Below are 14,220 nucleotides of genomic sequence, written 5' to 3'. Positions count from 1 at the left end.
TATTTTCGAGTTCCAAAATGAACCAACTGCTTCTAAGATTTAGGAATCCAAGGAGAAATGAAATCTCCCTATCTGTCCACAGAAGGTGGGAGACCAAGAATGTTTGCCTTTTATGGTAATTCAGAGAAATGAAAAATCTCTGTAGTCAGAGCCACAAAGTTCCTTTGGCTTCAATGGAAAGTGAGCATTTAAAAAGTAAACTGAAGATTTTAGTGAACAAAGCAAAAAACAAAGAAAAAACATGGATACCAGCTGAAAAGATATCTTGTCTCCAGTCGGTGCTGTGCCTTCCTCCCAGCCAGACATCTGATCCTAAGAGCTGGGCTCACGCCAAAACCCCCTCAAAGTGGACAAGATGTAGCCATGCACTTGTGTGTGTCTGTATCTACATATAAACTTTTATTTAATTTTTTTTAAAAAGGTCAAACCCTAAGCAATATGTGTATATAAAATCCTTGAGCAGCCAGGTCTGAAGGGCGGAGTCAGACTCAGCATGAAATGTGTATGATGGTGTCTTGGGCAAACTAACCACCATCAGCACACTGGCTGTGCCGTCCTGCGGGTCTGCAGTGGCAAGACTGTGGCCCCCGCGCCATCCCATGTGTTTCAGGTGGCACTGCACTGGACACAGTGTGTGTTACAAGCTCAGCAAGAAAAGTATTACTCTTGCTTTTACGCATCCAAAGAAACTGAGGACATACCCAGTGCTTTCGGATTTAGTGGTGTAATGTAGGAAGGGAAATAACAATCAGACGAGGAGGGACAGGGTGGGCCACATCAGACAATCCCTATTGAACCTGCTTTGCTGGGTCAGTTCAGCTAAGACTGTGACATCTGAATATCTGTAGCAGAACTAAGTAGTGATAAAATTCTCCCTTCCTCCTTTCAACATCTTCATGAAGAAATCTGAAAGGATTGTGAAAAGCTAATGCTGTGGGAATTGACTGGTGTTTACTGCCTACTTGTAATAATTCTGAGCATCAACAACCAATCAGTTTATTTATCCTGAAAAATCAGGTTTCTTTTGACAAATCATTTTGAAAGCAGAGGCTCCAGTGTATATGGGTTTGATTTTTTGCTTTCGGGTTGTAAGAGTATGACGAAAACATCCATGGAAATATGGTTCTGTAAAATGTGGCTGATATCCTGGTTGTTAAAATCTAGGATTGGAGTAAAGAAAACAGTGTATTTTATTCTCAAAATACCTTACCCTTTTAAAAAGTTCTTTAATGCTTTTTTAAGATCAGCAAATCTTTAAAATATCTCTCTCTAAAGAACGCTGATCTGTCAAAATGAAACTTTCCGCCTAGGCTTGCAGAACAGTGGTCACTCTGGTCACCTCTTCCCTCTCAAGAGCCACAGCCAGTTAATGATCCCACGGGCCTGAAATAGTGGTCAACCTGGTCACCACCCCCAGATGGTGATCAGTGGCACTGCACCCTCCTCTGTCCCTGAGCCCATCCTCCTTCATGCTCCCCCATACCCCTGGAGCCCTTTCTGCTCACTGCTGTCTTCAGGGCTCTGGCCAGGCTGGCCTCTATCTTCACTCCATACACTCTCCATAGGGGACCTCATGCACACGTGTCTGTGCGTGCTTTTACCTCTATCCATATCCTGGTCCACCCACTCACCTGCTCCCCTAAAATCTCCACTTGATGCATCAAATGTACCTCAAAACCTAATGAACGCAAAAGGAGCTCATAAATTTCTGAGCCACCACCTCACCAACCCAGGCCCCCCTTCGGTGTCTTCATTCAGTGATGGCCCCACTTCAATAAACCCAAATGCACAAGCCAGAAGCCTGGAGATTCTCGACCCACCAGCCTCCCTCTCAAGCACCCAGGAACACCGTTGCTTTTGTACTGAAGGCATGAGTCCACCTGCTCACCTCTCCACACCTGCTACATGGCCCAAATCACTCCTCAAGATGTTAAACACACCAGCTGTCTTCACCTTACCCCATTCACACCTCAGTTCACTGCAATATAATGGTTTCCATTCCCACCATGTCACACACAGAACTTGCTCTGTCACCAATAACTGTCACGTGAACAGTTTTGGGGGAATGTCATACTGGACTGCCCTGCTGCATTCGACACTAATCACATTAGAAACTCCTAGAAACACACATCGTTTCAGTAGAGTCTACTAAACCCGCGATCATCAAAACTGTCCCCCTGGCAGGCACCTCCTTTCAGGTATGACGGCTCCCCGTGCCCCTCCTGATCCTGGACTCGACGCGCTCCTCTTCTCTGTGACCTTCTCTGAGTATGTTTATCAGCTCCCACTTGTGTCCCAACAAAAGCTTCCCCTCCAGCCCTCACCTTTCCCTTAAGCTTCAGGTGTGTGCCATGGGGGCCTCAAACTCAAGGCCCACACCGAGCCATCCTCCCCTCCCCTCCTCCCGTCTCACTCTTCATGATGGCTGTTACCCTCCTGGTGCCACCACCAGGAACCTCATCAAGCAGGCTACACATCTGAGCACCGTTCCGACTCCTCACCCAGGTCCACAAACTGCCAGCCACTAAGGACTGCTGATTTTCCCTCCTGAGAATGCTTCCCTTCATCGTCTCTGCTGAAACTGCTTCCAGTTAAGGTCATCACTCGTTCCTTTGTGTTCCCAACAAGTACCTATGCAACTCCCACGTGTACTAGATGCTTTGGCTCTTGTGCAGCTCAGGTTTGCGGTAAATCTTGACTTACCATCAAGCATCAGTGACACAGAACAGCGTGCCAAATGCCACACATGGATTGTCTGTGACACTGGGTGAGTACGAACTAGGGGCACTACACAGGCTTTGTTTATAGAAGCCTACTCGTGAGAGCCCAGAGCCAGGAGCCTGGTGAGTCTAGAGAAAAACCACCAGGTGGGGGGCGGTGTGGAGAGGGAAGGGGTGGGAGTTGGGAGGCGTTCAACTGTGCTCAGTGTGCTCAGGCAACTGGGAAGCCACTGAGGGTGCGAAGAGAACAGGGACGAGGAGAGATCACCCTGCCTTCTGTGCGGGTTTCACTAAGGAGCCTGCAGGACCCCTGAGGAGCAGAGAGGATGGCCGCCAGGTTCTGGGGAAGAGGCTGGGCACCAGAGAGCAGCCAGTCTCAGAATTACAGAGGCGGAATCTGCAGGACTCGGAGAGGGCGGCGGCATTAACCTGTGACCCAGAGAGAAGGCACAGCTGAAGCCTCTTCGGACTGGAATATTCTATCTCCTCAGGACACTAGCATTCAAGCTCTTCTTGGCTTGTGTACCCTTGAAAATAATTTAAAAATCTGTACACCCTCACACACTATGAAACTGACATCTAGAATTGCTTATACGATTAAGTATTTACAAAGGCTGTAATCAAGAACAACAATTACATTCAAGTTTTAAATATATTTGTGTCAAAACATGCCGATTTAGCTTGTTCGACTAACAGAAAATGTCCACAACCAGTCGTCATTGTCAAACCTATTTGCCGAATCGGACGTACTTTCTGCGAGAAGTCCCACACCACTTTCACTTTATTCCGTTCACTTTAGAGCGATCACACGATACCATCTAATCCCGAGTTCAGGAGGACAGCACATGCAATGCCCCTCAATTTTCTTCCCGAAGCTCTTAAGTCTTTGCAGCCACGGGAAAACGAGACCTGCTCCGACGGAGTCTGCACTCCGCTCGAACAGACCCACAACAGCAAGCAAATAAACGCGCAAATACGTATTTGTGCGCCTCGGGTCCACCAGGTCCCGGCCAAGGGACCTCGAGGACTCGGTCGCACAGGCCTGCAGCTTCTGCCCAAGGTGAGCGCGGCCTAGGGCACGGCGGGTCCCGGGCGGGAGACCCCGGCCGCAGAGACCCGCAGGCCCGGCCCCGGCAGCGGAGGCTACCCGAGGAAGGCCCGATTCCGGTGGCCCATCGGGGTGCGAGCGAGTGCGGCTCACCGACACGCCGGGAAGCCCCGGGGCCCGTCTCAACAGAAAGGACGGGCGCTCCGTCGGGACGCGCGCTGGGGGCTCCGCCGGCCTGGACGGGGGCAGGCGCCTGGGCGGGAGGGAGCCCGCCTGGGGCCGCCCAGGGCCCCGGCACCTGTCCTCCACCCCCGCCCCATGCCCGCCGGGCTCACACACATGACGAAAAGGAACGTGAGACCGTCGCCTCCGACTCAGTCTAGACGTCGCTGTCCGGGCACGAAGTTCCTTACAACGACGCCTTGACGGCGGCCATCATTCCCAGAGACGGCCGACGCCTTTTGACTCTCGCGCCAACCCGTAGTGCGAGGGAACAGCGCGAGGGCACCTTTGCGCAAGGACGGAAGGTGGAATCCCGCGCTTCCGGACGGCCGCCGCGCCCGCCCCCTCGCGGAAACACCTGATTGGCTGCCAACTCGCGCCCTCCTCATCTCGCGGGAAGTGCTGAGGGGGCGGCCGCCGGTGCGTCTGCCCTCCGGTTCCCCGCCCCCGCCTCCGTCTCAGCCCCGGCCTCCGCCTCCGCCTCCCCGTCCACGGCTTCTCGCCACCCCTCCCGGGCCGGCCTCCGAACGGCTGCGCAGACCTCGCAGCGCGGGAGGCGGGATCCTCACGGTAAGATGGCCGCGGCGGGCCCGGGCCGCCGGGCCCAGCGTCTCCGCGGGAGCGCGGCGGGGCGGGGCGGAGGCCGGGCGCTGGAGGGGCCGGGAGAAGAGAGGTGGGGAGGGGTCCGGGAGGGACGGCGGTGGGGGGCGCCCGCCGGGCCGGACCCGCGCTGGGGGTACGGGGCCCAAGGTCTGAGCAGGTGTCAGAATCGGGGCGAGTTCTTGCGCAGGCCGCGCCCCGTGGATCTGTGCACGTCGAACCGCCCTGCTCCTCGGCGCCCGTGTAGGCTCCTGCCTCCTCGGTGCCTGGGCGGTGTACCTGGGTGTTTATGCTCCAAGGGAGGGACGTTCCAAGCGAAGACTCCAGCGCTCAGAAGCGGCCACCAGCTAGAACAGTGGGTAGTTACCAGAAGTGTTGCGCTGTGTCTCTGTGAAGAGACGAGTTAATAATAGAACCGCTTAGGGAAAAAACTGAGCTGGTGAGGCCGTAAATTGCTGCTTGGAAAGCAGGCATTCCTGGTCTTCAAAATCGGGTTGTTTAGTTAGGTCTGTTGGCTATTTAACTGCCCAAAACACAACGGGTAGTTCCCCAGAGTTGTTGCCAAGGAGTGGTTCTGGTAAGATTGCCAGTTACCCAGTGGAACTAAGAGAAGGCTGCCTTATTTGTCCTAGGTTACATGAGCTGTCTGGGAATAAGAATTTGATGTGAGCGGGTTGTGCAGTTGGTATGATGGGTGTTGTATGAGGGCCAACATCTCTTGCTTTTGTCTCACGTGCAAGTTTTCTTCTGCTGGACCCCCCTTCTGCTGCTCTCTCAGTTCCCATACTCCTTCTCAGCAATCTTTCCCCAACTCTTGGCTTTTGAGGCCATTTTTTTTGGCAGATGTTTCCCTAATTAATATATCCAGCTCTGAGCTCGGGACCTGTAATCCAGGTGCCTTCTGGACTTCGCCAACTGCAGTTCTGGTAGTCAGCCCAGACTTGCCCTGCTCCTCAAACCTGTTCGTCTCCCGGGCTTTCCTGCTCAGTTGTGGCCTCCTCCTCTTAAGATCTCACGCTTGACGCCTCCAGTCGGACCACAGTCTCCTTATTCTTTCACTCCTCCACATGCAGTCGCAAAGCAGCGCCACTGGCTCCAGCCCCCAGAATCTCGGTCTGCTGTGCCCATCCAGCCCTCTGCCACACCTCTCCTGTTTGGGTGGCTCCTTGTGGGTCTCCTCAGCTCTCACTGCCCCACATTTGCCATCTTTTAATTTATTTATTGAAGAAATTTAGCAAATGCTTTGATAGAGTAGTATCCTTGAAGTATTTTATAAAGTGTGTGGAGCAGTATCCAGAATATATAGTTATGAATGTCAGTTATGAAGACTAAAATGAAGTGGACAGTGGTGGGCCCACACCCTTCTCCCAAGTGCACTGGTCGGGTCAGGACTGGCTCCTCCAGCCCATGGTATCCACATGAGGCTCACATTTTATGCTCTCCCGTAAAACAGCAATGACAACAAAACAATTTGCCACCACGTCTGTATTTATTGCTGAAGCACACATATTACGTAGCTTGTCTTGTTTATTTACAAACTTGCCTGTCCACACTTGGGCCTTGCTGCAGCTTGCTTTATTCAGCCGGATGGCTTCTAGGCGTCATCCTTGTGGCTGTGCTCACATGTTTACGGCTGTACGAAATATTTGTGTGTGAGTACACGGTCGCAGCCCCTTGTCAGCATTCTTTAAATTCATATAGTTCTGAAAACCAAAAGTTTTTGTATTTAACCTATTTGATGGCAAAACCTGACCTGGTAAAGGCTTTTAGCAGCCTCTATTCCGCTCATACACAGCACCGAAGAAATCGTATTGGCCTATGGGGTGCTGCCCCGGCCCAGTGAAGATGCCATATAATATATGGTAAACTGTGCGATATGTCTTTGAACAATCTGTAAAATTCTGAATTGTGAAACATGCCTGCCTGAGGGTTTTGGGTCTGGGATTGTTCTGTGCATCACTGTCTGTGCTGCTGTTGAAGGACATTTGGGGAGGTGGCTTCCATATCGTTGTCACTTTGAATAGTGTTTCTGTGAACAGCCTTTTCTGGGCTTGGTGTGTGGTCATGAGTGTTTGAGGCTCTCAGTCTTGTGGGAGTGGAGTTGCTGTATGTGCTCAGCTCCACAGTAGTGCCGCATTCTGACAGTCATGTGAAGGAGTCCAGGACAGCCCTGGGTCTTTGCTAACACTTGGTATTGTCAGACTCTTTCGTTTTTGTCAGTCTGGTGGGTGTAGGTTGCACACAGAATTGTGTGCGTCTTTTGAGCACATGCATCATAGCGTGTCGTTTTTAGCTCATACCTTTTGTGGCTGCCCTGTGGTCTTAGGGCACCCTGTCTCACCTTCTTCCTCAGACTGTAAGGCCCTACCCATATGAGCCCAGCCAAATCTGTGACTGCTCAGTTCTAAGACCCTTGACTCTTTTTTGCACTCATCCTCCCTACCTTCTGAACACCCAGCCTTCTTTCTAGTCCCTAAACCCGTGTTTGGGTCTCAGGCCCTTTGCACTTCCTGTGTTCCAGATTTAAATTATCTTCCCACTCTCCTTTTTACTTCTTACCACATTGCTATGTTTATTTCTGAAATGATCACAATTGTCATCAAATTCCTCACCAATTCTTAACATTTTTTTTGTTATAGAATAAATCAGAATGAGTTATACAGAAAAACCCGATGAAATCACAAAAGATGAGTGGATGGAAAAGCTCAATAACTTACATGTCCAGCGAGCAGACATGAATCGCCTCATCATGAACTACTTGGTCACAGGTAATGAGTGGCTTGCCACCAGGACGTGGGCCTCCCCTTTTGCACACACTGTCAGAACCTTACCACCAAAGTACCATGGCAAAGTTATAAAAATGCTGCTAACTTAAAAATTTGTGAGTTGTCATGTTAAAGGTTTCTGGAGATGAGATCATAATTCCAGGTCTCTGAGACCTAAGTCAAAAACCTGTTTCTTGGCCTTTGGCATTTTTAGTTAATCAAGATAGTTAAGAATGTTCTGAAGTACATGTGAAGTCCAGTTGATCTCTTGTGGCCAGTCTGGTAAGTTATCCTGGGCAGTTTGTAGAAGGTGTGTCCCAGTCGAAAGAGGAAAGGGAGAGGGCAGAAGCATCCAGAAGGAAGCAGTAGTGGTCTGTAGCTAACACGTGACGTCAGAAAGGAAAAGGGTGATTTTGTGCATGATAAGAAAACCCAGATGCTTTCAAAAGGTATAAGTTTCCTCATTAGTTCCTAGCCCTGCCCCCTCCCCACCAAATTAGTCTCTGTTAAGATTTTTTTCAAGCTGATGAGGAAATGTCTACCCATAGCTGTGTGTGCACAGCTGTGTGTGGAAAGAAAGGCACATGCTGCTGTCATATCGGAGAGAATTACAGACTCACTAAGGGTGGAGTGGCCAGGTCCCTCCAGACTGTGAGGAGTGTCTGCTGTGCCTTGTCTCACCTGGACCAGAGCTGCAGTGTCTCTGGGTCTGGGTCTGGAATCACAGCCTTCTTCAGGGTGTGCCCACCACCACGGTGGCTTGGTAGCATTCGGTATCACCTCTGTTGGTAGGTTAGAGTTTGGATGGTGCGGGTAGAGTGAAGCACGCTTTCTCAATTTCCGTGTTGCAAGGACATAACTGGTAAATCACAAAGATATTAATTCCAACTCCTAAGAAAATGTGGTTCAGATCAGAGGTCGTTTACTCAAGACAGTTGTGCTCTCCAGAGATAAGAAGCCTTTGTGTTAAGGTCTCGATGCCTTTCTGAGCAGTGAAGATGGTTTTCATTTTCAGAGGGCTTTAAGGAAGCAGCAGAGAAGTTTCGAATGGAATCTGGGATCGAACCTAGTGTGGATCTAGAAACACTTGACGAGCGAATCAAAATCCGTGAGATGATTCTGAAGGGCCAGATTCAGGAGGCTATTGCCTTGATCAACAGCCTCCACCCAGAGCTCCTGGACACAAACCGGTATCTGTACTTCCACCTGCAAGTGAGTTTGGGTTGGGAGGCATCTACTTTGTGGATACTCCATTTCTTAAGGTTACGTGTGGTGATTCAGAAGTAATGGATAATTTGCATTAGTAGAATATTGTTTTATTCTATGTGGGGAAGGGGTTTGAGTTAGCTGTTGTATTAAGTGTTCCAGAAGCTATTTCTTGCTTTAAAAGTGCATGCTAGATTGAGTCCCCTATACAGAATTTTATTGTTGTTAACAACCATTTGATCAATAAATATGAGAGATGCCCTCTCAAAAAAAAAAAAAATGTGCATGCTAGAAAATTGTCCTTTGAGATGTCCTTTTGAGTAGAAACAAGTGCCATACTGCTGGGTGTTGCTTGCTGGGGGTGTGGTGTGTAAGTCTGTCTGCTTTTGCTGACGACCAGCAACAACACCTGATCGAGCTGATCCGCCAGCGAGAGACAGAGGCGGCGCTGGAGTTCGCCCAGACCCAGCTGGCAGAGCAGGGCGAGGAGAGCCGGGAGTGCCTGACGGAGATGGAGCGCACCCTGGCCCTCCTGGCCTTCGACAACCCCGAGGAGTCGCCCTTTGGAGACCTCCTTAATATGATGCAGAGGCAGAAGGTAAAGATCAGTGGCGGGAAGGTCTTCCTGTTTTTCCCTCAGTAGATGTTCAGGGTGGGATTGCAAAGGCATGTGGCGAACTGCGTGCGGAGAGTTTGTGGTGCAGGAGGGAGCCCTGAGACTGCTGGGCGTGGGCGCTGTGGCGGGACAGCGGTTCCTCTCGGTTTTTAGTGCTTCCCTGCGTGACGCTGGGACATCAGTGTTGTGACATGACTGCATGCCAGTCAAGCTTCTTGCCAGTTTTCACGTTTGTCTTAAATTTCTTCCTGTTCATTTGGGGGCTCATTAGAAGTAGGTGTCCTAAGTATTTTTTACTTAAGATCCCATATCTGCTTGTTCAACTCTTCCTCTCCTCACCATTCTGTCTGCATTCAGCCACTTCCCCAGACGCAGCTCCCTGACTCCTTGTGCCCCCCGAGGGCGGGAAGGAGTGCCATCCTCCAGGGCCCCCATGGTGTCCTCAAGGCTGTAGCAGTGGGACTGTGTCAGCCCCTGCCTGGTTTTCCTCTTTCCCAGCCCCTTTGACCTGCCATCCAGGCCAGATTTGTGGCATTTGCTGAGCAGACCTCAAGCTCCTTCTAGGCAAGGAGAAGTTTACCGTCCTTTTCAGGGTCACGGGCTTTAGGTCATTTAGATAAATCACAAGATTTTCGTGCCGACGTGGCTTCCCAGAAGCATAAAGTACGCACTACAGTAGAGTCTCCGGGCTGGTGCTCTGCAGGTGTGGTGGCTTTTGTCAGACGTGTTTATTTTCCAGGTGTGGAGTGAAGTTAACCAAGCTGTCCTGGACTATGAAAATCGTGAGTCAACACCCAAGCTGGCAAAATTGCTGAAACTGCTCCTTTGGGCTCAGAATGAGCTGGACCAGAAGAAAGTAAAATACCCCAAAATGACAGACCTCAGCAAAGGTGTGATCGAGGAGCCCAAGTAGTCTGTGTGGTGGACCCGTGCCTTACCGGCACTGGACTTGCCGGAGTGTCCGTCCCTGACTGAAGGAATTTACTGCAGTAGACGCCCCCCGTACTCTTTTCTGACCTGGCATCTCTTTAAAGGGAAAATGGCCTTTTGGAGCGCTGGGAAACGCGCAGTGAGAGGCGCTGTGTCTGAGGGTGTGGCCGTGCCGGGGTGTGGGCTACGGAGGAGTGGGCGGCTAGCGTGTGTGGTTCGTGGTTCGGGAAGCTGGCTCCACAGAGGCCGCCACGCAGTCCACACGGCAGCTCCGAAGCCAACCTCAGCGTGGGCTCTTTTCCTTACCACCCCTGCCCCCGGTTTTGTTTTTTCATAGAAAAGACTATATAAATTTGTAAATCCTAATTCAAAGATTTCTTTTGTGTGAGGGTATTGAGTTGATTTGTTTTCCCTTTTGGTCTGGGTTGTGTGGCTTTGGGGAGATGTGTATGTGTGTGATGGGTGGGCTGTGTGTTTTTTAATTTTTTAAATATATATTTTGGTGCTGTATGTGGTGAGACACCTTCCTAGTGGACCGATGAACCATCTCTTCTAGGCAGTTTTGTTGAAAATAAAGGTTTCTCGATGATTTCAAGAATGACCAAAATGGCCTCTAAAAAGTTTTAATCATCTCAGATCTTTTGTTTGGGGCTGACTTCCCCGTGGTGAGGGCAGCTATGGGGCATCTAGCAGGTGCAGCAGGAGAGGTGGGTTATGTGCTTGGGAGCAGCCTGGGGGCAGGCACAGCTGGGCTGGACGTAGTTGCGTCATAGGCCGCATCTGCTCACCATTTCCGGGGGCGCCCGTTCTGTGTGGGTCCTGACCCTGTGCGCTCGCCAGTGTTCCTGCCCAGTGGGGAGCTCACAGGTGGTGGTCAGTGGCCTTGGGAAGATGTGAGTGCCTGGGAGCAGGGTGGCAGATGCTGTGCCTGGTGCTGCTGGGAGCTGGTGTGACAGTCAGCTTGGTGGGTCCCCACGGGGCTCCTGCCCCTGGGGCGGGTCCTGTGCGGTGACAGTGCCCACAGAGCCTCTTTTGCTGCTGTGGCTCCTGCGTGCGCTCTGGCGGGAGTCCGTGCTGCTGGAGTGGCGGGGACTTGGTTCTCCTTCGCTGAGCTCCAGGACTGGGAGAAATGCCATGAGCAGCTGAATTTGGGGGAGTGTATTTGCCCTGACAAGCAAGCTGAGGCAGCTTTGTGAGTATTCGGGTGGGTCGGGGGTCCGCCTTTGATTGCAAGGACCACCCTCGTCACATTCCTGCACACCTGGAGTATTTATCATTAACTGTCTAGTGCCAGCAATTGTCTCCCCTGAATATTCACATTGTGCTATGACTTGGAGTCTTGTGAGGTCGTCGTCTGGTGGGTAGGCGCTCTGGGCAGGGTTTATTGCCCTAGATGGTTCGTGTGATTCAATCAGAGGCAACGGTGAAAGTGTTGCATTCCCACTGTACACTGACCTCCTTGGTTTGGCAAGAATGAGGGTGTCCCCCACCCCTAGAAGGGAGGTGTTTCTGCTCTGACGGTCTCCATAATTATCTTCAGATCTGATCTTATCATTTCCTCAGAGGTTTAACACTACAAGTAAGTTGGAAGGAAAAGGGATTAAATTCTCAGGTAATTAACAGCTAAATATAGTAAAAGCTGGAAGAGAAATACTGGGAGAGAGGTAGAGATGAAACTGTATGTTTTGAAAAGCATCTCATAATTCAGTGTATTCCTAATCCTTTCATTCGCGTTGCATAACTCATCTATAATGAATCTGACACGTCCTTCAAACCGAGCTGTGTAGTCACGTGTGTCCTGTGTGCAGTTCTCCATAAACTGCTGGGGCCTGAAGGGGGTCTGTCCAGGCGTGAAAGGTCAGACTGCCTTTTGCCCTGCCGTCCAGTTGGCGAGCAGCTCCTGAGCCAATGCTGCAGACCCACAGGAGCTCGCGCTCACACGGGACTCCTGTCGCTCATCGTCACGCACCAGGCTTGCTTTCCTGGGATCCCTTAGTGGACTGGAAATCCCCAACTTTTCCTGTTTGCTGCCTTTCTGCAGTGTTTCTTCAGCAATGAACTAAATTAAGGCATCTTGACGTAATGAACGCCAAGTGTAATTTGATGCTTCTACTTTGTTTCATTTGGTTCTCACCGTTGTGTTTATTAAAATGTAATGTTTTGGAGGTAGTTCTTTTTTTTTAATGCTTTCTTATGGAAAGTGCCTTGAAATAAATAAAATTTGAGAATATTCTGGTAGTCCATGTTCCTGACATCATGAAGCCCTGTGAACAATAACACCTAGTTTGGAATATGTTTGAAGCATAGGATGATTACAAAGCAAATGAGAACTACTACATTTTACCATTTGAATTAAGGTTTCCAGGTTCTAGAAATGGCAGGTATTTTGGGGACTGGTATTTGAGCTGAAAGCTTCCCTGGCCCGTTGACTGAAGACCCTGTTTGCGGAGCCTTGAAGATGGAGGTGGTTCATAATGTCTTTACCTTCGTGTTGCTGTGCTGTTAGTCTGGGGGGGGGCTGGGGCAGGACCAGGGGTTTTAGAACTGGGCGCATTTCACACTGAAGACTGACATGCTGGGGGCGACAGAGCAGGGCTCTCCTGGGCTGTTCCCGGGGTCTGAGCAGCACCGTTGGGGTGAGGCTGTGTCCTCACCAGCCCGGGTGACCTGCAGCGTTTGACACCTTTTATCTGACGTTCTTGAGTCATTCTTTGCAAGTACTTTTTTGTTTCAGAGCAATGACGTGCTTTTCCAAATCCCGAGGAAGTCGCCCAGTCAGCGTGGGTCTGCTGCCTCCCATGTGAACCCACAGCTGCTGCGGGGCCTGCACACCTTGGAGTCTGCAGCCCCGTCGTTCCCTAGGGGCCAAAGTGCGGCCCCAGCGGCCCATGAAAAATGTGGAATAGGTCACTTGTGCTGCCTGTTCTAGTTTCATAGCAGAAGTTCCCACATTCTCAGGGTGGCCATTCAAAAGCTCTCTTTTCTTGCATAAGGATATTCTAATAATTAAATGCCGACCCTTCTATCGGAAGTTGGTCAGTTAGAACGGGAAGGGTGGGGAGAGGCAGTCGTTCCGTGTGCCTTAGGCTTTGTGTCTGTTCTGTCCCAACGTTCATGTGCATCTGTGTGCAGGTGTGTTGAGGGTGACATCTGTCCTGTCCTCTAGAGTGTGGCACTTTCTTTTCATTTTTGTGAAGGAAATACAACTGTCTGGGTTGCCCCAGCCTGGTTTTGAGGTGGGTCAGAATGTCCCAGGGAGTTTCTTTCATGCGTAACTACTTCCAAACACCCACAGAAGCAGCCTGCATGGCGAGCCTGGGGCTCTTGTCTTGGTGGCTCCTGTGCTCCAGGGCCATTGCTGCTTCATGTGTGACAGGAGGCCGTAGGACAGAGCGACAGTGTCCTGGTGCCTTCCAGTGAAGTGCAGAAGTGAGGACTACAGGTGCTGGCATGGTGACATGGGGGAGTGCAGATTCCAGGAATTTGCAGGGCTGTCGGGGGCAGAAAACAGGAGGAAGCCACTCCCGCCACTGCTGCCACCTGCAGTGATGTCTTGTGCAGTGACACCTCATGCCGGCCTCACACCCCCACTGCCCTCCTTGACGAGTGGGTGGCCCACTGGGTCCTGGTGAGGCACCCAAGTGGAGCAGTGGGGCACGGCTCCTTGGAATACTGCGGTTGCGCTCCCGATGGGCAAGCTATTTGGCAGGGGCCACGGTCCTGGCATGTGGGACCTGCCTGCTTGGGTGTCGTGCCTTAATTCGCAGTTGCAGTCGAGGCAGTGCTGTCTTCCTCGCTGTGATCTGACTCACACAGACGGAGAACATGGGTCAAAGGGACCTTGGGCGTGACTGGCCACGAGGACTTGTCTGTGAGTGGAGCGTCCCGTGCTGTTGGCCTTTGCAGGTTCCCCAGGCCCTGGCCCGGCCGCAGCCCAGGCTCAGCCTGGCACTGAGGCCCTTGGTGTGGGGAGGAGGCAGTCTGAAAGACTGGGTGTAATAGCCCTGCCTCTGCAGGGTGTGTGTTGGGGGATGGGAGGGGTGGGGAGATTAAATAGCAGGTGGGGCCGAGACTCACCAGCAGTGTTCACAGGTCTGCCAGCTGGAAGGCCAG

The 14,220-nt window shown here is 51.3% G+C and overlaps 2 protein-coding genes across 2 annotated transcripts in view; one reads left to right on the top strand and one right to left on the bottom strand.

The window, feature by feature from the left end:
• DIDO1 (death inducer-obliterator 1) overlaps window positions 1-4,247 on the bottom strand; it is a 49,576-nt gene extending 45,329 nt beyond the window's left edge. The window contains exon 1 of the mRNA XM_037006461.2: window positions 4,108-4,247. The gene's annotated coding sequence lies outside the window, so the exon portion shown is untranslated. The remainder of the gene's footprint in view (window positions 1-4,107) is intronic.
• Window positions 4,248-4,402: 155 nt separating this feature from the next.
• GID8 (GID complex subunit 8 homolog) lies at window positions 4,403-10,714 on the top strand. The gene is made up of 5 exons (XM_037006464.2): window positions 4,403-4,560; window positions 7,230-7,358; window positions 8,371-8,567; window positions 8,962-9,159; window positions 9,917-10,714. Exons 2-5 carry the CDS (start codon window positions 7,241-7,243, stop codon window positions 10,088-10,090), a joined length of 687 nt encoding a protein of 228 aa, XP_036862359.1. The 5' UTR covers window positions 4,403-4,560; window positions 7,230-7,240; the 3' UTR covers window positions 10,091-10,714.
• The last annotated feature ends 3,506 nt before the right edge of the window (window positions 10,715-14,220 follow it).

Source organism: Manis javanica, chromosome 5, assembly GCF_040802235.1.
Source record: "Manis javanica isolate MJ-LG chromosome 5, MJ_LKY, whole genome shotgun sequence".
Lineage (NCBI taxonomy): Eukaryota > Metazoa > Chordata > Mammalia > Pholidota > Manidae > Manis > Manis javanica.
The sequence above is the reverse complement of the archived record's forward strand: the minus strand, read 5'-3'. Positions and strand labels throughout refer to the sequence as shown.

Coding starts and splice junctions, on each gene's coding strand:
- GID8 (XM_037006464.2), top strand. CDS start 7,241: ATGAGTTATACAGAAAAACCCGATGAAATCACAAAAGATGAGTGGATG. Junction 8,568..8,961: donor ATCTGTACTTCCACCTGCAA/GTGAGTTTGGGT, acceptor GCTGACGACCAG/CAACAACACCTGATCGAGCT. Junction 9,160..9,916: donor ATATGATGCAGAGGCAGAAG/GTAAAGATCAGT, acceptor TTTATTTTCCAG/GTGTGGAGTGAAGTTAACCA.